The 24,809-nt window shown below is 48.9% G+C and overlaps 1 protein-coding gene across 3 annotated transcripts in view; it reads left to right on the top strand.

Moving 5' to 3' along the window:
• Positions 1-12,065, top strand: part of TYRO3 (TYRO3 protein tyrosine kinase) — a 45,115-nt gene extending 33,050 nt beyond the window's left edge. For all 3 annotated transcript variants that reach the window (XM_075754438.1, XM_075754439.1, XM_075754437.1), the window contains 6 exons: positions 275-367; positions 1,106-1,227; positions 1,530-1,639; positions 3,108-3,267; positions 4,650-4,786; positions 9,617-12,065. In XM_075754438.1, the coding sequence (XP_075610553.1) occupies positions 275-367; positions 1,106-1,227; positions 1,530-1,639; positions 3,108-3,267; positions 4,650-4,786; positions 9,617-9,992 (998 nt within the window). In that variant the 3' untranslated portion in view covers positions 9,993-12,065. The remainder of the gene's footprint in view (positions 1-274; positions 368-1,105; positions 1,228-1,529; positions 1,640-3,107; positions 3,268-4,649; positions 4,787-9,616) is intronic.
• Positions 12,066-24,809: the final 12,744 nt, after the last annotated feature.

Here is a 24,809-nt window from a genome sequence, read left to right as displayed (position 1 = left end):
TGTGAGTCACTGCTGAATTTGGTCCAAGCTCTCCAGTAATGTGATTATTTAAGAAATCTTAGCTCTAGCACCTTAGAAGACTCAATCATGCTGAGACATAAAAGTGTGCTTGCTGCCACCCATCCCAGGAGAAAGTGTCAGGCTCTGCTTTGTTGTAAACTGGCTCATGTAGCTGTAGGTCTGAGAGGATGTGCAGTGCCACAAAGAACAAGCTTCTGATAATCATTTATCTGTAATGTCCCTTGGAAGAAAACTTATGGTCACTTTTTTCCAGCTGACATCTTCACCTCGACTGACATTGAGGAGTTCCTGCGAGAGGCTGCATGTATGAAGGAGTTTGACCACCCGCATGTCACTAAACTGATTGGTAAGCCAGCGCTGCTGCTTGTAGTGCCACAGAGCAACTCCCGAAGCTGCACAGTCCCACGCAGCCTCACGTACTCACCCCCGCTGCTGTCCAACAGCACTGTTAGTGCAGCCACTTCTGTGCTGCCTGGAGTCCTACATATATCAGCATTGCTCCTTCCCAGGCCTAGAGGGAGTTGGAGTGTGTGTCAGTGCTCGCAACACTTGCCTTCATACACTGACAATAAGCATCTCTTAATAAGCCATTTCTTTGGTTCTTGCAAATACTACAGAGAGAGTTTGGCTGGCTGAGAAATGTCTGAACTGCTGTGAAATGCGGACAGGTGGGTCAGTAGACAAATAGAGTGAGGGGAGAGCGTGCCTTTCCAAAATACTGGGTAAGAAGTAAGACGTTGTGGGGGGGGGCCACTATGGAACATGGGCAATTTCCAGAATGTGGAGACTGCTCTGCAGACCCCGAGGTTTGGAGCTGTCTGATCTGGAATGATCCTAGAAACATTTATAGTCTGTCCTGCAAGGGACACTGGGCACTTAGTACTGCCTCTGAAGTAAACAGGGTTAGAGGTACCTTAACACGTCCTGGCATGAAGCCATGCAAAGGAGCTTGGAGCATGGAACTGACCCACCAAAACTGCACGTTTTCTTCCAAATTTGTAAGAGAAAGGCACAGCAGCCTGTAAGATTCCCCTTGGGACTGATCTGTTTGCTAAAACCTCTTTGCTGTGTGTGTCCTCGTTAGGAGTCAGTCTACGGAGCCGTCCCAAGGGTCGCCTCCCAATTCCCATGGTGATCCTGCCCTTCATGAAGCATGGAGACCTTCATGCTTTTCTGCTGATGTCACGGATTGGGGAAAACCCTTTTGTAAGTCTGTCTTACTGTATAATTCCTTCTGGGAGGGTATGGATTTCCAGAGAATGTACTCAGAACAGTTCAGGGTTGGTCTCTCAAAGGCATTGGCAGATGTCCAGATTTTGATACTAGAGGAAGTTGTGGGATGTGATGTTGAAGTATTTAATTCCATGCATGTTGAGGATCAACTTTTCCATTCCATCCCCTCCCTATATCCCCCATCCCTGCTCAGTAATCTAGAAGCACATCTTGCAGTTTTGCCATACATGCTTGAAAGCTTCCAGGATCAGAACTTAAACTGTTATTTCTTTCAGAACTTGCCTGTTCAGACACTCCTCAAGTTCATGATTGACATTGCCAGTGGGATGGAGTACTTGAGCTCAAAAAATTTCATACACAGGGACCTTGCAGCTCGGAACTGCATGTAAGTGACCCATGAGTTTTTAGAGAAAAGAGGGACTGGAGTGGGTGAGAGAGGGATGAGAAGCCTTTCACATGACAGAAGTGAGGAGGGATCCTGTCTGAGCATGCTGGTCCTTGCATTTAAGTGACAGTAGTCATAGGGGAGCCATGGCCGTGGGGGTGGTGGTGCGTGGGGGTGGTGGTGCTGGGAGCAGGGAGCAACTCCTAATGTCCCACTGAGCTTCCAAATCAACCCTATTTATAAGGAACTTTTCCATCATTGGTCTGCACGTATATTTTCATAGGGTTGATTACAATATGTGGTTGTAATTAGTCACTCTAGTGACTGTGTGTCAGCATGGGCTATTTGTTCCACAATATAATATAACCAACAGGAAAAAATAGGTTTGGCTGGGTTAGGAGAAAGGAACTTTCATCTGTATTTCTTGTGTCCATTTTGAGGACTTGATTATCACGATACAAGAAATGTAGAATTTCCCTGAAAGCTTGTGAAGAATGGCTTATGTGGAGAATGCCTTTAGAAGTAATTGCATGGTGAACACGTTTATGATCCCACATTGCTGTTCTTGTCCCCAAACTGCCTTGCCTGCTTTGAAGGGAAGAAAAGTCCATTTTTTATCCTTTCCCCTCTGCTTCTTCCCTGAGAATGGAGTAAGTAACAACCCATTCTGGCGGACAGAACTCTGCCTCTGAACAAAACCACGACAACTGGTAAAATCCGCAGTGAGACACAGATTTCCAAAGGCATTTCAGTGTCCAGATGTACAGACAGGAGCCTGATAGTCATAATGAAAAATGATGGGTTAGCCTGCTTTGACATTTGTGAGAAACGCACACTGATTTTCTATTTTTAAACATTTAAAAAAATACAGACTTCCTTCAGAGGAAGTTGAATGCCTATTTCATCATATCTTCTGGGAAAAGCAGGGAGTCTTTTATAAGACCTAGGAGCATGAAGTCTTTGTGGGCTTTATTTATGTGTGCTATCTACCAATGTGTCTGGGTGTAAGTGGGTGACAGAGCAATTCAGACCATTAACCAGGCCTGGAGAGAACATCTTGCAGATCTAGTTTGAGCAGTTGTAGTAGGCAGTCTAGGCAAGCACCTGTGTTTTTTTATTGCCTATACAGGGTGTAGGCCTTAGTGGTAGCAATGAGCACTACAAATGTCCTCTGTTAATCTTGGAAACTACAGGAAGCATCTGAGTTCGCTTTGGCTGACAGAGTATACCATCTGAGCATGGCCATTTCCTTACTTCCATAGTCCTAATTATCTCCATTAGTTTCAAGGAACTGATTGGGACCACTAAACTATTTTGCTTCGGTCATCAAGTAGGTTAAGTCATTATCCTTCTGGGCAATACTTGTTGAACTATATACCTCAGTTCCCTGGCCGGACAGGGACATACCTCTTTTTTTGCCTGAAGTAGCCAGTAAGTGCTTTTCTCAGTCATTAAAACTTTTCCTTAGGTTGGATGAGAACATGAACGTGAGTGTTGCAGACTTCGGGCTTTCTAAGAAAATCTACAGTGGAGACTACTACCGTCAGGGCTGTGCTTCCAAGCTGCCAGTGAAGTGGCTTGCTCTGGAAAGTCTGGCAGATAATCTGTACACAACACACAGTGATGTGGTGAGTTTTGCACTGGTGCATTTGGGGATCACCTGTATTCCTGCTGAAGTGGAGAAATCCTTCTGTATTCGTTGAGGGTGGAAAAAGGCCCTGGTGATGGGAAAGGGAGTTTACCTTGTGTTTGAGGGACAGTGCCACCTCTGCCTTGGGTGCTTGCAAAACTCAAGACTGAAGATATGTACGAGTACTTTATGGCAGAAGATATGAACCCTCTTCCTCTTGTCCTTTGGTCCTTCGTTCTTCAGTGCTTATCCCCACCCCCTCCTTCATCTTTCCCCTTCTCGTTTTCCTCTGTCTTTATGCAGTCTCTTCTTTCTTACTCTTAGTCTTTTTCCATTCTCTTCTGAAAGACACCTTGAAGGTGACATTTGAAATGCATGTAAGCCACACACTCATGTACAAGTGCAGCAATGGTACTCCGTCCTACAGAAGGCATTGGTGGAACTTCTTAGACTCTGAATATATCAGTGCTTAGACACTCCTCCCCATAACTTTGCCTGTGGAGAGTGAGGCTAAACCCATTCGTCTGAAATGTTTGCTTCCTTTCCCTTTTTTTTTTTCCCTCTGATACATTCTCCTGTCTTCCTTGCTGCCTTCTGATCTGGTTTCACACTAGTTTTATCCTTCAGACCTGTGGACTTGCCTTCCCAGTTATGCATGTCATGGTGTCTCCGAAGAGATCACCAAGAGCGCCTTCTAACTTGGCTGCTGTGTTGCCCAGTGACTGCTGTAACCACTGTAGACAGTGTTTAGTGATTAATGATGGCCAGTTCAGCCAGTTTACAGTAGAGAGAGTTTTGCTTATGAAAATCAGAACTTTTTGCACCTAACGAACCTTGCAGTTTAGATTAAAATGTACAAGTATGACTGTTGCAGTGCAGAGTACAAATGAATGTGAGCCATAAGTGGTTTGTTCCTTGCCCTGCTTTATTGGCTAAATTCTGATTTCATTTGTGCCTGTACATTTCCAGTAACCCAGAATCTGGCTGAATGAATTAAGCAGCTGATTTGTGAGCCTCAACCCAAAATCTTCATGTAGCTGCAAACCACAAAATTGATACTGCATGCCTTAAAAAACCATGAGTAGGAGATGCTTGGGAGAAGTCTGCAGGTGGAAGACAGCAGTAGCTCCCAAATCCTCCCCTCGTCCACTGCAGGTTGATGCTGAGCAGGGCCCTCAGCTGTCTCCCAAGATGATGTGTCAGGATCGGCTGGGTCATTTCTTTGTTTTCTTGCTAGAAGTTGGATAGTCCTTGCATCACTGCTACTCATATGACATTACCCCAGGCTGTGAGGTTCGGCGCAGTCTGAGCATGCTGAAACCCCACCCCAGCAAGCAGGGAACGGTCTGTTCACTTGTTCTGTGTGCTCTTCCCTTTCAGTGGGCGTTTGGGGTGACCATGTGGGAGATTGTGACCCGAGGGCAAACCCCTTATGCTGGCATTGAGAATGCAGAAATCTACAACTACCTCATCAGCGGGAACAGGCTGAAGCAGCCACCGGAGTGCCTGGAAGATGTGTGAGTACTTCTTTGCCCTGCTGACATGTGATTCCTTGAGAAGTTTGGCTCACTGGAAGGAGCCAGGGGCAGCTGGCTGCAGCGCTGGGCTGAATCTATCCACTTTCCAGTACACAGAAGCATTCACTAGAAAGTCTCTGGGTTAGCTACCAGATACTCTCTGCTGGCACAGCTCCCTGGAACCTGTGGTAGATACGCAAGCAGCTAACTTGGCTCAAGGGTTTGAACAGTGTCAACATCAGAAGCTCTTGGCTTTGTGAAACTATAACTGTGTTTCCAGAAACTCACTGCTCCCTACTTTCTCAGGCCAGCATCTGAGAAAAGAGATGAGTTTCATGGCACATCTGAAGGCTGAATAGAAAAGCAAGCTAGCAAGACTACAAGGAAACTGGATTGCAGAGACAGTGGCCTGCATGTGTCTTTCAAAGCTGGGACCAGTTTTCAAAATTGGATCTACTACTCTCACAGAAATAGCAAGGTGAAAGAAAAGAGGGGAGATAGGAGGATCTAAGGGTCTGTAGATTAGTGTCCCACCTGAAATTACAGGTGGAAACAAAACCAGGACATTCTTGCAGATATCGGTTTCAGATATTTTCAGACTTGCAGGAAGGACTCGGGTAGCCCGCAGAGGAGCAGGCAGCTACATTCTACAGGCTGTACTCCTGCATTAGTCCTGTGTCTGAGGGACTGTTCTTGGTCAGCAGGTTACGTGAAATGTGTGCGCAGAAACCCTTGCTCCCTGGGTGGTGGCTGCAATAAGTTTCCTAGAGTCCACAAACAGGACTGAGGTCCACCAAGGAGTGTCACCATCACTTCTCCCAGGGTAAAAGCTTGCCTAGTCCTGGCTGTTGCAGATGGAGTGGTAGAGATGTACTTCACTCACAAGAGAGAAGCAGCAATGTATTTTCGTAGAATCATAGAATGGTTTGGGTTGGAAGGGACCTCAAAGATCATCTAGTTCCAACCCCCCTGTCATGGCTAGGGACACCCTCCACTAGACCAGGTTGCCCACAGCCCCATCCAACCTGGCCTTGAACACTTCCAGGGAGGGGGCATCCAAAGCTTCTCTGGGCAACCTGTTCCAGTGCCTCACCACCCTCACAGTAAAGAATTTCTTCCTAATATCTACTCTGAAGCTACCCTCTTTCAGTTTAAAACCATTACCCCTTGTCTTATCACTCCATACCCTTGTAACCAGTCCCTCTCCAGCTTTCCTGTAGGCCCCTTCAGATACTGGAAGGCTGCTATAAGGTCTCCCCGGAGCCTTCTCTTCTCCAGGCGGAACAACCCCAACTGTTTCAGCCTGTCTTCATAGGAGAGATGCTCCAGCCCTCTGATCATGTTTGTGGCCCTCCTCTGGACTCACTCCAACAGCTCCATGTCCTTCTTGTACTGGGGACCCCAGAGCTGGACGCAGTACTCCAGGTGGGGTCTCACAAGAGCAGACTAGAGGGGCAGAATCACCTCCCTCGACCTGCTGGTCACGCTTCTTTTGATGTGCAGCCCAGGATACAGTTGGCTTTCTGGGCTGCAAGCGCACACTGCCAGCTCATGTTGAGCTTTTCATCAACGAACACCCCCAAGTCCTTCTCCTCGGGGCTGCTCTCAATCCATTCTCCACCCAGCCTGTAGTTGTGCTTGGGATTGCCCTGACCCATGTGCAGGACCTTGCACTTGGCCTTGTTGAACTTCATGCAGTTCACACGGGCCCACCTCTGGGGCCTGTCAAGGTCCGTCTGGTCGTCATCCCTTCCCTCCAGCATGTTGACCACACCACACAGCTTGGCGTTGTCGGCAAACTTGCTGAGGGTGCGGTCCAGCCCATGTCGCTGACAAAGATGTTAAACAGCACCGGTCCCAATGCTGACCCCTGAGGAATGCTACTTGTCACTGGGCTCCGCTTGGACATCGCGCCATTGACTGCAGATCTTTGAGTGTGACCATCCAGCCAATTCCTTATCCACCAAGTGGTCCATCCATCCATCCATCATTCTATTAATAAGAAAATTTGATGATAAATGCAACAGTGGTTTAACAAGATTCAGTGTCAAGCCACACTGGATTATTTACTGCATAGAGGACAGGGTCAAGCAAAACTGTCAGGGAGACCCTCCCGTTGAGTCATGAGGTTCAGAAAGGACCCCCCTGCTTTCTAAACTCCTACTCAGAGGAGTCTGGGTGCGGCTGAATCCAATCCTAGTCTCAGGGTTGGTCAGCGGTTTGTGTCTAAAGGATTATATGTGCACAATCAATCCTTTATATCACTTAGCTAAGATTTTCAAAGTTTCAGTACACTTATTTGCAATTCACTTACTGAGTATCGGATGCGAGAAGGATTTTCTCATCCTTGAGGAGTAACCTTGAGAGGCGTCCCTACTCAAGGGGAGATCCTGTCATGCAGCCCACTGCTGTGCAGGAGAGCTCAAAGGGTTCTTGAGCTGCTCACTATTTATGGGGTTAAGGTGGTTGACTAATAATCATATTTGCATACTGACCACAGATGTTAGTTTCTTCTGAATTTGGCTCGAGTTGGACATTGACCAGCACTGTGGTTAGGTGGGCACATTGCTCAGATTAGTCCTTGGTTATCTGTCTCTGAATCCACTTTGAGCTGGATGTAGCCATCACGACCAGATGTAGCCATTACCACCCAGCCGTTACCACCGCCACTGGGTTGAGCAGGGCTTGAGCAGCGCTACGGGAAATAAAGGTCAGGTTGCAGGGAGCGGGAGCACGTGTCACAGGACAAGGTGAGAGCATTTCACCGAGTGCCCAGGCAAGTCTCTCTTTTCTTTGTGTCCTGCCCAAAGCAAGACATAACTGTGAGCACTGACTTTAGTGAACTTTTCAAGCCATTCCTTATGTGTAAAATGGACAACGTGAAGTCCCCTTTCCTCCCTCTTCCCTCCTGCTCTGATGGTGGTTTATTTCATGTGGTTTCCTTTCTCCAGCCATTTTTCCACATAGGGAGTAACCTGTACTCTTGTTATTAAAGCTGTACACTTCTGTCTTCTCAGCAGTACATTTTAACTGTTCCTGAGTTTAAATGCAACCATTGTTACACCACTGCTTAAATTCATTATATGTCTGTATCTTGACTGCTGTGAGTAACCTTGGTTCCAAGTTGTGGAACTTATGGCCATAGGATATTATAGATGCCAAAAGTGTAGAAGGGATTCAAAAAGCTGCTAGGCGTTGAAGAAAAATCCATTAAAAACTAGTAAAAAGATACAACCTCCATTTCAAGAGGCCCTTGAGCTACAGGTTATTGAGACCTGAGAGAATGTACCAGAAAGATCTCGCTACATGCGCATCCTCTGCTAATGGGCTTTTGCCAAGTGTCTGCTGCTGGCCCTGGTCAGAGGCTGGGTACTGGGGCAAATGGGCTTTGGGGCTGATGCAGTATAGCCAGTAGTTCTCTACCTTTCTTTCAGGTGAATTTCTGCTGTTTGCCAGGGAAGGTAAAAAAAGACTTTAGTTTGGTGCTGCAGAATATGAAGTTTCTATTTTGTCTGGAGTGTTCAGAGTTATTTCTACCATTTGTGAGGGACATAAATCAGGATTAAGACAATTGAACCATAGAAACTTTCTGTAAAACTAGCGTGAGATCAAAAAACAATCTTGTAAAGCTGATGATAGCAAGTGAGGGACACAAAAAGTAAAATAAAAGCCATCATGAAATGCTTTATTTCCCAGTAAAGGCCATATCAGATTTTTTCCATTTACAAGTTTAACTGAGGTTCGTTTGTTTGTGGTGTTTTTCAGTGCCAGTACTGTGCTTTGTTCCTGTTCCCTGCAGAACTGGCAACAATACCGCCATAGGAATGCAGCTGCCAGTCTTGTGGGTGATGCACAAAGAGGAGGAGGACAATGGCTCTGGCCACGCTCCAGCCCAGTGGGCTCCGGCGGGAGGCCTGGCCGGCGAGAGGCCAGCCAGCGCAGGCACTGAACCGCAAAGGCGGCTGCAGGGGAGCAGAGCTCCTTGCCCCTTGCCTGAGCACAGCCCATTGGAGCCAGCGACATCTCATGCTGGCCCTCAGGCAACCAGAGCTGAGGTAGCTGGTGTTCAGCCGCAGGAGAAACACTGCAGGATGGGGCTCGAGGGTGGTAATGGCACTGAACACATCTTCTGCGTAGGCATGGTGCCTTTGTAGTAGAAAAGCCTTTTTAGCATCCCTCTTCCAGCAGTGAAGCTGTTGTCCATTCCTCCACAGCCCTCCAAACAAACCCACTGTGCCTTTTTCCAGTCCTGCTGGTAACCTGTCAGGCAGCAAGAGTGGCACACCTCCGTTACTCTGGGAGCGCTGAGTTAACGGCAGTGTGGAAAAAAGAGTATTCTGGAAGTAACTTGCACCTCCCACAGTTGGAACTCTGTTTTCTTTCTTCCTGTGCTTTATCTGCTCTTGAACTAGAATTTGGAGGGATGTTTTCAGTCATGGCAGAGGTTGTCAGGTTGCTTTTTGTGAATAAATTCAAAAGGCATTACTAGGTGGTGTCATGCTCACGATCCTATTCTAGCCCTCCAGAGACAGGATTTTATCAAGATTTTACCAAGAAGTTCAGCATCCTTTGACAGGGCTTTTGGATTTTTTGGTAGTGTCTATAATTAATTTGACCAAAATGAGAATGCCTTTAAAAATGGGAAGGAACAATGAATTAGATCCATAATGGCTGCCCACTTACTGTCATCCGTGCAAGGCCAAAGCCGATAGGTTTTGGGGAAGGTATCTGTGCTTTTTAAGCTGCACTGTGCAGAAACCCTGTTTGAAGGTGCAGGGGGTGGCTCCTCTGCTCTGCTTCTCAGTGCTCTTGTCTCCCTCTGTTTTGCAGCTATGATCTCATGTGCAGATGTTGGCACCCTGAGCCCAAGCTACGCCCCAGCTTCGGAGTGCTCCGGTCCCAGCTGGAAATGATTCGGGGGAGGATGTCCACACTTTCTTCCAGTCAAGATCCTCTCTATGTCAACATTGGGAAGGACAAAGAGGCATCTGCGAGTGACCCTGCTCTGCACGCCTCCTTTGGAAATACGGACGGTGAGGAGATCATTGCTGGGGCAGCTGCTGCTGTCACAAGTGACTATCGCTACATCATGAGCCCCTTGTGCCTTGGAGATGATGCTGAGGGTGAAAGGCATCCGGATGGGCAGGAAGGGGAGGACAAAAGCCTTCTGTATGAGCTGGAGACAGAAGGAGAGAAAAGTTGTTAGTCTGTACATAGCGGTGACACTCTGCTTCCCTGGGATGGGATGCATGCAGCCGCAGCGCCGTGTCCCTGGGGCTCTGATGCTGGATCTGGAATGGCTTTGAACAGCACTGGCCAGAGCTTTTGGGCAACTTTTGTAGCTTTCACCAACTATGTGGGCTGCAGTGGCGGACGGCTTGGAAGGACCACAACCCCAAGAACCCCTTGGAATTGGGGGAAAGGGTTACAGGTTGATCACATTCCACTGAAAGGTGTTCAAAGCTAAGGCGGGCAGTCAGAGTCTATACTCTGCTCCTTCTTACTGACTGCTGGAGCAGAGCTGAATACACCTTCTGTTCAGTCAGTGCTCGCTCTTGTGTAGATGTTGTCTTTGATCCTGGCTGCGTGACTTCAGGACTGGTACCTCTGAAAACACTAGTGGGTATTTACACTGTCATTCAGGACAAGAGGGCAAAATTCCCTTTGCGTTCACTCAGCAGTACTGCCTAGACTTCTTGCCTACCTCAGTGGTTCTCAAACTGATCTGCGGATCTGCTTCTACCCAGCACTGAATTTGAACATCTGGCTTATTTTGTGCAGCGACACTTGCTGCTTCCTCAGTCCGGGGCTCTTTAAAGAGTTTCAGACATTTTGGTGAGCGATGAAATTAGAAAAAATGAAAATCCAGCATCCCTCTTCACCCCACGTACCTCTTTTATGTCTGTCTTTTTCTTCTGTTTGATGCCAATTCAGGCCTGACCAGACTTGCAGCTGGCATTAAAATGCAAAGGGGGGGAGAGCAGCTGGAGTGTGTAAGGACAGAATCCAACTTCAAAGGGATGGAAAGGAAACAGTGTAGAGAAGACTTAGCAGCAGTGTGGGGAAACAGTGCTAATTTAATGCTAAATGCTGTCCTCCCGGAGAAGAAGGAGACAGGTTAGATACTGAATGGCAGGCTTGCTTCAGTTTCAGCGGAGCAGGATTCAGCATTTGCTTTAAAATAGGATTCGTTTAATCTTTCTTTTTAACAGTCCTATGACTTTTTCAAATAACCAAGTGCTGTAGCTGCTGTAGTGAAGGTGTGAAATTGGTTCTGGGAAGGTGTGTGCGTTGGGGGGAAGGGATCAGCTGAGAGATTTCTTTCTGAAGAGAGAGTACTCGAAAAAGCTTGAGAACCACTGGCCTTCCTATTTAGGAGGTCTGGCATGCTGTAAAAGCTACATCAGAACATAGACTAGTATCACTGCAGCCTTCCAGACAGGGCAAAATTAATGGTTTTGCTCTTTGGGTTTTGTTTTGTTTTCCAATCAGCATGTCTGACTCACTATAACTGCAAGCGCTTGTGTGTTTTTTTAATAATTTAATATTTTACTGTAAATCAGCATTTGTTTTGTGCAGTGGTTCCCAGCAAGGACGTGCAGTTACATCTTACTCTACTTATCCTAAATGTTTGCTAGATCTTAATTTCTTTTATTTCAGTGCGTTGAAAACTCAGCAGAAAACGCAGTATCACAAGACTTAGGATTCCACATTGCCCTTCCTCAGAAACAAATACCCCAAATGTCATCGTTTGCTGAGTTGGCAAAGGTGGAACCAGAAAGTCAAATGAGATTGCAGGCTTGGTATCGGAACACTCCACCTGTCGATGCCCAGTATTCACTTATTGTAAGGTTTGGGGCTAACTACAAAATTCAGGTCCAGTTTCAGCCCTTAGTGAGAACACTTCCTAGGGAAGGGGAATTTCAGGGGCTTGGGCATGGGTCCTTTCTGTAAAGCTTCCTACCGAACAGCGATGTCCTACAGATGCCTCCAGAAGTTCAGTACAGTTGATCAGTCGCAGATACAAACTGCACCATCTTATACTCCAGGCGGTACAGGGTTTTTTCTTCATTTAGGTGGAGTGCTGTAAATGCAGGTGAGAAGATAACACCTAACAAAGGGTAACAAAAACCCGTGCGGTACACGTTTGCAGCGAGGGCAGGCTGTGCTCCCTGCAGCTGCCTGGGAAGCGCAGATGTACATATGGACTCTTAACTTTGGGAAGCATGTGTTTAGTTTTTATGCATTTTTTTAATAATAAAACATGTACTGTGTCTGAGTCCCAGCCTCTTATTTGTGGCAGAGTTTGTGATGATGCTTACTTACTGGGTGGGGTCATAGCCAATCTGTCAGCCCCAGCTAAAAGCCATCTCCGTCTCTCTTCACCAAGCACGAGTAAGCTACTTCTTGGAGGCAGAGAACATTTGACCTCCCCAGGTGGCAGTTACTCTGCATTGCTCCAACCTTGAGACCATGAAGGCTGAAATCTTGATGGACATGGGCCGGTGGTTCCACATGGAGATGGGCTCTGCGGCCATCGCTGTGCAGCAGCCTGGGGAGAAGCCCTTACTGGGACTTGCTGCGTCCTACCTGGGAACACAAAACCTCTGCATCAGTTCCTCCCTGAAAACTGTTGCCTGCACCCATTCAGCTACTCTCTGTGGAGGGGAGGTTTGGAAGTGGTGGGTAAAATTCAGCTGCTGAGTCATATGTTCCAAGCACAACATAAAAGAGCCCCTGGATTTCCAGCTTGCAGAGAAGAAAAGGTGTACCTCGCGCTTTTATTCTTCATCGGCAAACAGCACGTTGCACGCCCTCTGCCTGCCAGCTCACACAGGAAGAGCAATGGTAAACGGTACGAGTGCTCACCCCCCATCTGCAATGCAGGAAAAATGACTTCCGAAGTGTGAAGTGGCTGATTTAGTTAATATTTTAAGGTTCCATTGCCCAGTGATATCCCTTGGATCTGCTTCAAGTGATGATCTAATCCTTTTGCACGCAAGCCTGGTCAGACCAGGTACAAATGAGGCTGTGTTGTGAGTGGGAGAAGTGACACCAGAAGAAGAGCTTGTGAGAAGAGAGGGAGGGAAGAAGATTTTAAAATGGGGACAGATGGGATGAGCTGTGAAGACAGCAAACAAGGGAGCCAGAAAGCAGAGATGGGGAATTTTATATATGAGATCCTGGAACAGAGAGGGCATTGCCCCAGCTGGGACCAGGTAGGGGTCTGAGGTGGGGGCTGGCTTTGTGCTTTGGTGAAGGATGAGATGCTCTGGTCCAGCCCGTGCACCCTGCAGCGTGTTGCTCTTCAATTGTGATGAGGCTGTACGCAGCTGGCCTGGCTCTGCGTCCGCTTGGCAACAGCACTGTGACCCTGACCCCAGGGAAGCTTTAGCCTAACAGATTTAGGCACCAGCTTGCCACACTGGTTTCCTAACTAAACCAAACGCTTCCCCCACAAACACCCTTTTTTTCCACTGCCCCAGTACAACAGCGCAGCCCTCCTGTCCTCCCAAGCAGCATCACCCTTGCCCATTCCCTCTGGTGGGACAGCCGAGGGACACTGCCCCTCTCTGCCGAAGCGACTTCTGTCCCACACCAACCAGTAAGCTGGACCACACTCCTCCTCCATCCGCATCTCCCTGAGGATGGAACAGGGTCTCCTCCTTTGTAATGCTGCCTCAGGGCAGTTACCAGCTCAGTTGTGAGGCAGCGTGACCCCACGGTGCCTAATGTGGGCACAGCAGAAGCTCGCAGCGCTGTCTGTGCCGTGCAGGGGTAGGTAAGGCATGAGGAGAGATGCCCCAGGCAGCTCTGGTGCCAGGGCTGATGAGGGGACCTAGAGCATGGGCTGCACTGCCAGCTCAGCCTGCAGATACGGGGGTGCTCCAGCCCCATCCAATACTTGCACGGCGTGGGGAGCAGCGTGCCTGAGGCTGACGGCTCAGCCGGAGCCTGCGGTGCCCTGGATATACCTCGGAGCTAATGCAAAGCTACCCTGGGACCTGCCACCTTCCTTCAAGCCCTTGGACTTGGAGGGAAGTCTTGCAGTCTTGACTCAGTAAAAACCCTCCCTCAAGTCAAATGCAATTAATTTTGAGTAAAAGTTTGAGCCTTACTGACCAGAGAAAGGAACAATATTTGCACATATATATTTTCCTGATTTATGTTCTGTTTTGCTGGCAGTATTCATTTTTCCCTAATGGCAAAAAATGCCAGTTTTTTGCAAATTCCCATATTTTTTACCAGGGATTTCTCTGAGGGACCATGGCACACAGTCCTAATTTTATACTGATTTGTTACTGAACACCCATTGCGCTCCCTACGAACACAGGGAGCGAAGGAAACCTGGTCTCCTGTCGATTTGCATCCCACTGGTGACTGCAAGCCCCAGGTGAGGCTTGCCCCTAGTTAAGGTACTTGGAAGAGCTTTCCCCTTGGTGGAGTCTCTGGTGTCCAATATGAAGTCGTTGAATTTCCATCTGCAGTGAAGGTACCGATGTGGCACTAATAGGGTCTGCCACACACAGCCCGTTTTCAGAAAACTTGTAGGAACTTAATTATCCTTCAGACCTCAATCTTGCCATCACATTTGGCTGAATTGAAGCAGTGGATTCAAAAGCTATTAGGGACAACACGTGCAGCCGGTGATCAGAAAGCCTTGTTACCATGGGAAACCGAGCTAAAAATCAATTACTTAGTCCAAGAACAGAAAAGACTGACGGACATGGTTTTTGATTGCATTTGCTCTGTCAGATAAAAGGAACTCGACGTCAGTATGAATCAGACCTCAGTCACTGAACTGAGGTCTAGTGACAAAACAGAGATGATCGACTCCTCGCTTACTAATTACTCTGTGGATCCTCCAGCTCGAGGCAGACCAAGCCAAGTCATTCCCAGATGCGGTTAGGCTGGGAAAACGGAACATCTCTTGGTCACGTTTGACAATAGGCTGGAAATTAGGAGCCGGATATTTCAGCTGCATGGTTTCTGGCTCCCAGCGAGCCCAGCTTTCCAGGCGGGCGCTCCGATGAGCCACCAGCCGCAGCTTAGAAAGTATCTAAACAGCTTTTGTTTCCTCCAGTTTCTTTTCAGTGCCTTAAAATAGAACTGAAAGAAATGTTTGACCTCAGGAAATGGACGGCACTTGTTGATTTAAGCTTTGTTGAGTTCAGTAGGGATCTAACCAGACTGGACTAGTTTCCAGAAGAGTCTATAGAGGAGCTGGCTCTTGCCAGACTGATGAGTGAGGGAGCAAGAATTTGTGAAGAGGAAAGAGGGTTTGCATGCATAAACGATCTAATTGGGAATACAAGATATTGCACTACATGCTGATAAACACAGTGCCAGTAAAGGTGACAAAAAGGGGGAGCTGAGAGCATTGGTGGGGCACTGGAGAGAACCACGCTCTGTACACTGCAACGTGGCAATTAGTGCAGCAAATTCAGAAGGTCGGTGCTTTCTTAGTTAATATATAAGACAACGATCCTGGGTGCTACCCTGTCATTACCCGAGCTGCGTGGGAGACTGCTGCCACCTCTTTGCTTCTGCTCTGCCAATGATCGCTCCTGCAACAGCCAGTTTGGCTTTTGCGGTGCGGGAGTTAGCTGGAGCAGGGAGCCCTTTGGTCACTCGCTGCTGCCTCTCCTTGTTTCTTCTTATTAAATTACCTTAAAAGAAGCTGAAAAACCCCAAGGTTCACATTACTAGATGACGTAAAGCAGCATGGCTCCACTAACATCAGGTAAGGTTCAGGCCTAATTAATACATTTCCTGGTATTATTTGTCAACATTATCCCTCCTCTTGCACAAAGATACACAAATTGAAGCAGGAGCAGAAATATTTTGCAGACTTGTGGCTGGGCGTACGAGGAGGGACTGTGCTTTAACAAACCCTTCAGTGCCCGTGAACCTTGTACCCAAGGCGCAGGATGTAAGGGCAAAGGGAGATGCAGAACTGGGGGTTACTCGGAGGACCCCAACTGTGCCCAGAATGGAGCAGGCACTTAGCTGTTGCCAGAACTCCCGGTACTAAACAAAGCTGTGTTAAATCCCGACTGCAAGGGTTGGCATCTGCTCAGCAGACAGCTGGGGCAGTTTAAGACCCATCTCCCCAGTACTTATTGGCTCCCCCTTTGCTGGAATTAGGGATCCCAGCAGCCGGGGCTGGTGGCACCGGCGCTGCTGAAGGTAGCGAAGACAAGCAGACGATGCACAGAAGAAGATGAAGCACAGGCACATGTTTCTACCAGCGCTGCTGTGGGGGTGGAAATCTCTGGCAGAGAAAACAGCCGGTGACTTCTCACACTGCCTCCCCCCCGTCTGATTCACTCCAGCTTGTCTGCCAACACTCCCAATTACGCCAAGGCACTTTCATTGAAGCTGATATGCCGGGCTGTACCTGAGGCAACGATTGGGCTCGCTGCATGAAATATTTCCCATATTTTCCACCTATTGATCAAATCTCTCTGGGTCAGCACTGAAATTGCTCAGGGCTGCTGCCCTGCCAACTTTTTCTGCAGGCATCATCAGGCAAGGATCCAAATGAGAGGATCTGAACCTATTTATAGCGGAAAATAATATGGCTTGATATTTCTCCTTTTTCTCTCTCAATATCCTCTGGGAAATACTGCCAGGCTGCTGAGCTCTGTAAAGCTGTAGGGAGGGGGCTGCAGTGTCGTAACTGAACACAACTGTTGGCCCACGGGGACTTTATTTGGGGATTTAGGCTCTCGCATTCAACCATTGTTGTTTCAGTGAAGCAGACCTTATCCCAGAGGCCTCCTGCCCCAGGGGCCTGAATTGCCCATTGCTGATACTGGTGTAAATCAGTGAGAAAGGCACTGGGATCATTGGCGGGGGGGGCGCAGTCCCTGGCATGAAAATAACACAACTGAGAGAAGGATGTAGCCTGTAATCTGAAAATGCACGCAGCCTGCCTTTATACCATGCCCTGACCTCTCCTGGACGAAGATGATTTCCTGGGACGACCTCGGTTTTCCTCCTCATGCCTGTTCAGCCGCTGAAGCGTTATTTAGCACCGCTGAGCCCCGATGCCACAGCAGGGGCAATGCGCAGCAGTTCACGGAAGCTCATGGGATGATGCCGTCACAAGGCTGGCAAGAGTTCAACATCGTGCTTTACAGCTTGCCTGTTTCTAGACTAATTTTTATTGGCATCAGAAATCTGTGAATGCAGAAAATCTGCACTTGCCTTTGTTCCAGGAAGGCTCTAAACTTTCATGAGAAAAAATTAATGGATTTATTTTCTCAGTAAACATCTTACAAATGGTCTGAGCAACAGAGCATCACTCACACTGAGCATGGCAAATAAAGAAAATGTTCTTAGCTCAACATTAGTGCAAATGGGGGTAAAATCCTAAAGAAGACAAGGCTTTCTGTGGTCTTCCCATACATCAGCAGGGTGAGGTGTATCTCTGTCTCCCCACAACTCTCTTTTCCTGGACCTGCTATCACAGGTGGAAGCAAGGCACTGCCTTGTTTTCACCAGGTATGGTGGAAGGGCACAACACACCTTTCCCTTGGTGCAGATGAACCCACAGACAATGGTGAGTGTCTGGTTTCTTCCCACTTGAGCTGTTGCTTGCAGGGAGGATGCTGGAAACAGGCTTTGAGCTGGCTGTGCAGGCACTGGTGGTGGGACCCCTCCTGAGGTGCACAGAAAAGCCCCGGGACAGCCTGAAGTGGGCAAGGTTTTACCCTGAGGATGTTGGGGATCCCATTCAGTTTTCTGCCCAGGGCCAGCTGCAGAGGGATGGCCAGGAAGCTGGCATCAGCTCCTTCAGCAGAGAGCTGGGAAAGCTCAGAGAGGGCAGCAGTGGGATAATGTGCCTGTCAGGGACTTTTTGTCCTCTGCAGCCCGATGTTTGTCTCGCAGAAACACCGGCCTCCTCTCTGGCAGCAGGCATCGGAGCAGCTCTGGGGACTCCGCTCGCAGCAGACTTTGCCCTGGTTTTTAAAATCCCTCACCTTTCATTGTTTACATTTCTCAGAAATGGGCCCATAAAGGTGGTTGAACATGGGCTCTTCCGCAATGAAGCTGAAGACATTCATTTAATGACCTACAGGTCTATAGGGGAAACCCTTCACCATTTGCCAGAAGGTCCTGTTTTCCCCCACAGCTCTCCTTCCAGCCTGCCCTCCTGCCTGCCCAGCCACAAAATCCTATTTTGCATCCTGCAAACACAAACAATTTAAACACCTCGCCTTGGCCACGTTCTCCGTTATGTCCCTGCCCCGACTCGGGCGGAGAGCCGCCATCCTGCCCAGCTTGAGGCAGCCCCAGCATGGATGGCAGACCCTGAGCCCCGGCAGCATTTCCACCCACGAGGATGCCATATGTGCCCGGCTGGATCCTTCACCTTGCTGACTGACTCAAGGCCTTTCCCGCCACCCCACTGAACTGTCCTGGGGCTCTGGGGTGGCAGGTGTGCTCCCCCGGCCAGTCTCGGTGCTCTACTCTGCTTAGTGGGCTTGCTGCTGAATGGTGAAGAGTAATCCTGCTTATGTTTCTGAATATATATTTTAACATGATTCAGCTGTCAAGAGGGAGTAGCAGATCACTGAGTGAGGGAAAATTCTGGTCTCTGGCTCCACACGGTCTGAGTATTGGGAGATTTTCTTGGCCAGACTTTTAGTTCTACTCAGTTACACCTATTGAGTCCTGCAAAACTACAGAAAGCAACTGAAATGAGAATTTGGCCCCAAACTAGTAATTTTGCTTTGCATCAACATTTGATGTGCGAAACCTGACGAGATTTCTGGATGTACTGTTGGTGAGTTCCCCTGTGAATCCAACAGCGAAACAGGCTTGGGAGAGATGCAGAAACATCTTCAACAAGTGCCAGCTCTCAGTCTGTGCAGATTTTGCTGCATGTTTGCTCCCTAGGATGCTTATGCAGTTTTGGGATATGGTTATGTTGTTTACCGGCAGCATCTGTGGAGAAAGTGCTTTGTGTATTTGATGGTTGCCTTGTCTGTGCCACTTTGTAATTCCTCTGGATGCATTTCAGTGAAATACACAACGTGCGAACACCTTAGCGTGTCCTTGCTTTGGATAAGGATGCTGCTTTCATAGTGAATGTCCTGACGGTCCCTCCTCACCACACATTGGGGAGTTTTAGCCAAAACTGCACTGGGAGATGGGCTGTGGGAATGCACCTACAGCTCGTGGGCTGCCCAAGGGCTGCCGGTTCCCAAGCCCAGAGAGGAGCTGGACTGAAACAACCATCCCTGTCCCACATGGGTACAGCACAAGCAGGGTGTTTCTAGTGCCAACTTTTTTGGTCTGTGAATACGCTCTGGCTGCATTACTCACCGATGCAGTTGTAGCTTTCGAGCAAGTTTTCTTGTCTCAGGTGAGACAGTGAGGGCTGGTGCTCTGCTGCCGGGTGTCTGAGCTGGTCTCTGGGTTACGTGCCTGCTTCAGGAGCTTTAGTTTTCCTTTGCGTCAGCCTCTGAGGTGGCAACCAAGCAGGCACATGCTGCTTAGGGCAGCGAGTTGCTTCGGGTGGCAAAATTGCCCATCCTGCTGCTTAGCTCAGCCAGGGCAGCACTGCTGAGGCTGGGAGACAGGGGAGGGCAAAAATTTTGCAAATGTGCTGGAGCCTCTAGATAGCCCGCAACAGTCTGAAGATGGTTTCCAACCCATCCAGCAAACTTGGTGCCCCCACTGCTTCCTCCCAGCGCGGTGCCACAGGCCCTGGCACCTGCCCCTTCTCTCTCCCCTTCTCTTCTCTTTCCCTTTTCCTTCCTCCATGTTACCCCCGGGGGACGCCTCCCCAAAGCCTTGGCCCCAGCGAGCTGGTGGGCGGCAGCCTGGGCTGTGGGGGCCGAGCTCTGGCCCTTGCAGGAGGGACGAGCTGTGCCTGCTTCATGTCTCCTCACACCAGCGTAAGGCAGGATGAAGAGGCTGCAGGGCAAGTATACAGTCTGTCTTTTAGAGCCATTTAGATCTTTAATATCATTTGGGGCTCTCAAACCTGCTTTAAGTGAGGATATTGCAGCATGAGAGCTACTGGCTTCACATGTCTGAGAAATCATCAGCACTTCCAACTTGAAATAATTCTAGAAGCCAGCGGCTTTGGCACTTACAGGAAGGTCAGCTGGGGCGCTGAAATCAGGTGCCTCAAAACCCGCAGCTGCTTTTGGGCTGGTGCTTACAGTTGCGGGTGCTTTCAGCTCCCCGCTCGTCGGCATCAAGAGCGGCCAGCGTTCGGGTCCTCCCGGCGTCGGTGTGCCCCGGCGAGGGGCTCTGTGTGTGCACGGAGCACGGACAAACCCCGGGCCGCGCTGGAGCCGTGAGCGGCCGCGCACAACGCCGGCCGCCGTCCCGCGGGGGGCGGGGGGGGGCTCCCGGGACACCGGGGCTGGGGAACCAACCTGGAGCTCCTCCCGGCTGCTCAATGCCCTCCACAGTGCATTTCAGGAAAGGTTTATCCCTCGCCCCCCTGCCCCCATTTATTAAAAGGATTTACGCTGTCGCGATAGCGATCTGCCCTCGGGGAGCTGCGCCCGCATCCTCCCTCCTCGCAGGTTCGGTGGGAGGAAGGTTTAACCCCTCGCTCCCGGAGTCGCCCATCGCGGTAGGGAAGGGGCAGCACAAGGCCTGGCGCCGGGGGCCGGTGGGCTGGAGCCGTGCGGGCAGGGAAGGGTGTGTTGGGCTGCGGTCCCTCCAGAAGGGGAGAGGGGAGGAAAAAAGACCTGGCCCGGGGAGGCTTATGGCCGCCAAATCTCCGGTGGATAAAGCGGCTGGGAGAAAGAGTAAGGCTGGAAGAGCAGCGCTGGGAGGGCGGTTTGCTGTTCCCTCAGGGAGCGATGGTCTGCAGCCAGGTCCCAAAGGTAGCTTGTGCCCGGTAGGAACTGGCCCACAGCAAGCAAGCCAAGTCCAAGCATCTCAACACAGATGTGTTCCCAGGAGGTTTCTGCCTTAAATAAACACCGTGCCAGGAGCAAACTGCACAGAGACGTGCCACAGCCAGCAGCTCACCTCCTTTGGGTGCTGCGGCACATCTCCTCTCTGTACAAAGGCGGAGGCTGAGGGACTGCCCTGCAGTCCTGTTTCCGCCCTGCAGTCCTGTTTTGGCCCTGCCTTCTTTGGGCTGGGTAGGGCAACAGTCTGCCCAAGCCAGTATGGGGGAGTTCAGAGGTTGTGACTGTCCCTGGTCCCTGTGGAGGACAGCTGGGACAGGAAGACCCCTGTGGAGAAGAGGATTCGGTCATCTTGCAGTCTTCTGTAAAAGAGAAGGCAGGAGCTCAGACTCAGTGGTGCAGACTCTCATGCGTGTCCAGAGAGAGACGTGTCTTCACCACCACCGACTGGTCAGGAAGACGTAAGAAGGAAAGCTACTCAGGGAAGCAGTCTGGAGACCTCAAGTGTGCTCTTGGTGGGCTTTATTACATCTGTGAAACAAAAATGACAATAAAGCTAGTGACGGGGTGACAAGCCTTCCACTTTGCCTGCTGTTTCCCCTTGCAGAACTATTTAAGAAAATCAGGACCTGCCTTCCTCCTAACCTTCCCTCTCCAGTTCCAGCAGCTGATCCCTGGCCTCAGACTTTGGAAGGAAGAGCCTTTTTTCACTGTGCAATCACACTGCTACCTCTGCAGCTCTGGTGACAGGTATAAAGGGAAGGTTCAGGCTTAAGTCGTGATGATGATGCACAACAGCAGCGGTCCAAGTGTAACCAAGACAACTGATCTTTTTCAAAACTTTGCCCAAGAAAAACAACATTAAGGAACTCTTAGAAAGCAACCACCGTCAATGAATCCTTTCCATCTATTCAGATAAGAAAGTCCTTATTTGGGATGCAAAATCGACACTAGAAAGCTAGTAAATGCCAGCCTCACAATTATCTCGGCAATCTTTATCTGGCTCCCATGTGCGTAATGCTGATTTCATGAAATATTCACGCATTATTTTCTTCTTATGATCCTGACTCATCCAGTGCCCAGGAAGTTGCATCCTTAGTTCTGACATTTTGCAGTCTTTGAGTGATTGATTAAAGCATTTAAATAACATACTTCAAACATAAGGATGGTGGTTGTTGTTAAATGTAATTATTGTTGTTTAAATGTAATTATTTTTGCATTATGACTAATTATAAATGGATATTATTAATGGCAGAACAAAAATTGTTTATCGAGGTTTGAATTCTGCAGTCATCAGGAATAAACACACCAGGTAATGAGGCTGGCAATAAAATGCCAGCCTTAGGCACAGACCAGATTTAGCGCCGCCTTTCTCTTTGTATCACACTTCCTTCCTCCCACGAGCTCAGCCCACTCAAAACCTGTATAATTTCTTCCTATAAGGATGTGCCTGTTTCTACTCAGTTTTCATAAGCATATGCCTTTATTTCCTAAATATGTTCCTCAGTGGGAACTCTCCTAATGGATTTACAGCCCCATTTTATCACTCTGACTGGGACGGGTGGGAATGGAAGAGCTGAAAAAGTCGGGGTTTGATTTAGAGTGAAGGGGAGGGGACTCACAGTGAACGTCTTGTGAACAGGGGAGCCAACAGAGAGAAGTGGGATAGTGAGTGGGAGCCTCTGGGTGAGCCGACGATGTGGAAGAGCAGCGTGGTCCTCAGGCAAGCACGCCCCTGAAAGAACAGGTACTGCTCTTCCCCCACTTTCCCCTTTTAAAGGTTTGATTCAGAAAAGAAAGGAGTGAGAGAGGAAGAATATTATTTTTCACACTTATTTAAGCTCCATGAATCTCTAATGAACTCTAGCTTCCCAATACTTAGGTTTCAAAATAAACCAAACTGATTAGTCAGCAAAGAGAAGATTATTCGTAGGTAAAAAAAAAAGTAGGGGGAATGAGCAGCAAAGAATTTTTCTCCAAAAACCTCACCACCTTATTTGGGCATCTCTGCTTCAAATTACATGCACATTTTCAAAATTAAGATTTCCAAGTCTGACTTGCAGAGGAACTTCTTCAGCAGAGCAGTCGTGAGATCTCTCAGCTAAAGGATAGTGTTTGCACTTAGAGACTGAAACAACACTTTTTTTTTTTTTTTTTTTTAGCTGTATCACAGTGTTGGCTCATTTCTTTGATGCTCGCAAACACCATCAGGTTTCCTTTAAAAATGCTACAGTCAAAATGTCTTTTTCCCCTGAGAAATAAATATCAACAACCTACTTCCCTGCGTGTGTTATCTTTCATTTGCCCAGAGCCTCAGCATCTTTGATTGCCTTTGCATTACTTCTGTATTCTTTCCTGGGTTTGCAACATCATTATGTTTAATGTCAAATGGTAAATTTAATTTGCGTGACGTTTCCTCTGCTTGACCTGTTAACTAAAATGCATCTTGCAGCTGGGAATTGGGCACCACATCTGTTATAGTAGTGGGAATTTCAAAGAAGCGGTTGAAACTTGGCCATCCCTTGATCTGCTCATCAACTCCAAAAAGACAAGACCTAAACCCTCCAGTGCATAATCAGCACCCAAACGCTTCCAAACTTTGGCTGCAAGATTGCAAAAGCCCACCAAAGGTTTAGGTTCTGCGCTGGTTAATATGTTTGTAACCTTTGCGTATCGATTCCTCAAAAATATTTATCCAATAGGCAAGAGAAGATATTTTTGAGCTTCTCGGCGATCTGGGAACCAACCACTCCATTCTACTGGAGGTCAGTATCTATTCAAAAGGAAGTTAAATTTAATAAAAGTATAAATCTATGCCAAATTAGACAGCTCCCTTTTTACATTCCTCGTGAACTCTTAAGCAGTACTGTCACAAATTCTCAGTGATGTTACCACGCCCGGGGAATGCTGATTTCTGCCATCACTGAGCAGCTTTTGAGGCCAAGACCTCCATCACAGAAGTTTTAGCCCAGGGCTACGTGACGGTGCTGTTTACCATCACCTTTTGTTTACATTTTTAATTAATTTCCATTACATGTGATCTGCCTATACCCAAGTCAACTTGAAATTATTTTTTCAAGAATGTGCAAGCTGCCTTCACCTTTTTCATTGACACAGTTACTGTACTCTCTGGGTTACAATCGCCATCGAGGTCATCCAGCCTCACCTAGCTGTATGTGCCCATGCTGCCTATAGCTCGTTGGGGGTTTGTTTATTTATTTTTTTTTTCACCGTTTGTGTCATTATTTTACTCTGGACCGAATACAGACTTTCTGGATGGTAATCTCCAGAATCACCTTTTGTCTAAGTCGCGCAGGGCTGTTATATTTAGAGCCATTATTGAACGCGTCCCCGTGCTGAAGGACCGTACAAGCCTTTATTGGTTAAACTCTTTCAGCTTATAAATAACCACGGGTAGCTCCCCGCGACCTCAGTAATTGGTATGATTGCAGCTCTGCGGATGCTCAACAAACACGCTAACCCCCGGGAGTCCTGCCGGGTACAGAGGTTTTGTAGCAAGCAACGTTGAAAAAGGTATAGAAATGTTTATGAATCGCGTTTAATGACATTGCGCCGCGGGCGTTTGATTGTAGCTCGAATTAGCATCCCAACATTGCACCCCGGTCCAAGGGAACTCCTTTTTATTGCTCTTTACAAACGCCGCTGGGCAGAAGGATGGAGGACAGACGAGGCCGCGGAGGTACCGGCTGCTGCAACCGGGCCCACCCGCGGTTCGCCTGAAGGCACCGCCCGGACCGGCGCCGGCTTCCCGGGGCCTCCACAGGAGGCCCCGGGAAGCCGGCGCCGGTCCAGGCGGCAGCGGCCCCCTGCGCCACAGCCGCGGTAGGAGAGCGCCCACGGGAGGCGCCGGCGGGGACCGCGAAGCCGAGCCCCCCGCGGCAGCGAGACCGGCCCGGGGAAGGCAGGCAGGCAGGCAGGCAGGCAGGCTGGCTGACTGACTGACTGACTGACCGACCGACTGACTGACCGACCGGCCGCCAACGGCGAACGCGCACCCGTGCGGCCCACGCGCGAGCGGCGTGTTTCCCTCGCGCAAGGGCGGGGGAGGGGCAGGAAGGGCGTGGGGTGGCCCGGCGGAGGGGAACGGAACTGCGTCGGCAGACTGGCTCGGC

The sequence above is a fragment of the Balearica regulorum genome, chromosome 5, assembly GCF_011004875.1.
Source record: "Balearica regulorum gibbericeps isolate bBalReg1 chromosome 5, bBalReg1.pri, whole genome shotgun sequence".
In the NCBI taxonomy this organism is placed as follows: Eukaryota; Metazoa; Chordata; class Aves; order Gruiformes; family Gruidae; genus Balearica; species Balearica regulorum.
The sequence above is the reverse complement of the archived record's forward strand: the minus strand, read 5'-3'. Positions and strand labels throughout refer to the sequence as shown.